At 33.1% G+C, this 602-nt stretch overlaps 1 protein-coding gene across 1 annotated transcript in view; it reads right to left on the minus strand.

Annotated features, from left to right (window-relative positions):
- Positions 1–476: 476 nt before the first annotated feature.
- FRMPD4 (FERM and PDZ domain containing 4) overlaps positions 477–602 on the minus strand; it is a gene marked incomplete at its 5' end in the record, with an annotated part of 11,499 nt that continues 11,373 nt past the window's right edge. The window contains one exon of the mRNA XM_010847133.1: positions 477–602. This exon is cut by the window's right edge and continues 28 nt beyond it. Within this exon, the coding sequence (XP_010845435.1) occupies positions 477–602 (126 nt within the window).

Genomic DNA, 602 nt, shown 5'->3' on the forward strand with positions numbered 1-602 from the left:
ATGTCTTTTTGCTATTTCCAATGCTTAAAAATCATAGCTTTAAAACATAAGTACTGTTTTATATACATTGTGATTTTTCTTTCCTTTCCTTTTCTTTTTTACTTCTAAATATGAATGATATGGTCTCCAAGTATCATCTTGGAAGGAAAGGGGATAGGATTCATTGTTTTGCTCCAACACAGTAGAAATTAAAATTTCACATCACATACCTGGAGTTTTGACTATATGAAAAATAGCCAAATGTCACCACTTTCTTGTATATTTCTTTTACATGTATATATATGTATAATATAAACAGAATACATCTGGATTAGTACATTTCAACTTTTCATCAATGTGACTTTTATCTCCTATTTCATAGAAAATAACAAAATATACAGAGAGAAGAAAGGAGACGTCTGTTCATCGTACACATAAAGTAAATAAAAGTTCATGTATGGCTTTGCAAAGGTAGATTATGATGTGACTTTCATACTTTATTTATTTAAAAGCATCTTGAGAGAACGTGTTAGTGTGCTTACGAGAGCGGCCATGGTGGTTGAATGTCGCATCGAGAGTCCAACATTGGGATCACCAGTGGTCTTTCCAGTGGCTGGCCCTGC

The sequence above is a fragment of the Bison bison genome, unplaced genomic scaffold (genome assembly GCF_000754665.1).
Source record: "Bison bison bison isolate TAMUID 2011002044 unplaced genomic scaffold, Bison_UMD1.0 scf7180017849368, whole genome shotgun sequence".
Classification (NCBI taxonomy): domain Eukaryota; kingdom Metazoa; phylum Chordata; class Mammalia; order Artiodactyla; family Bovidae; genus Bison; species Bison bison.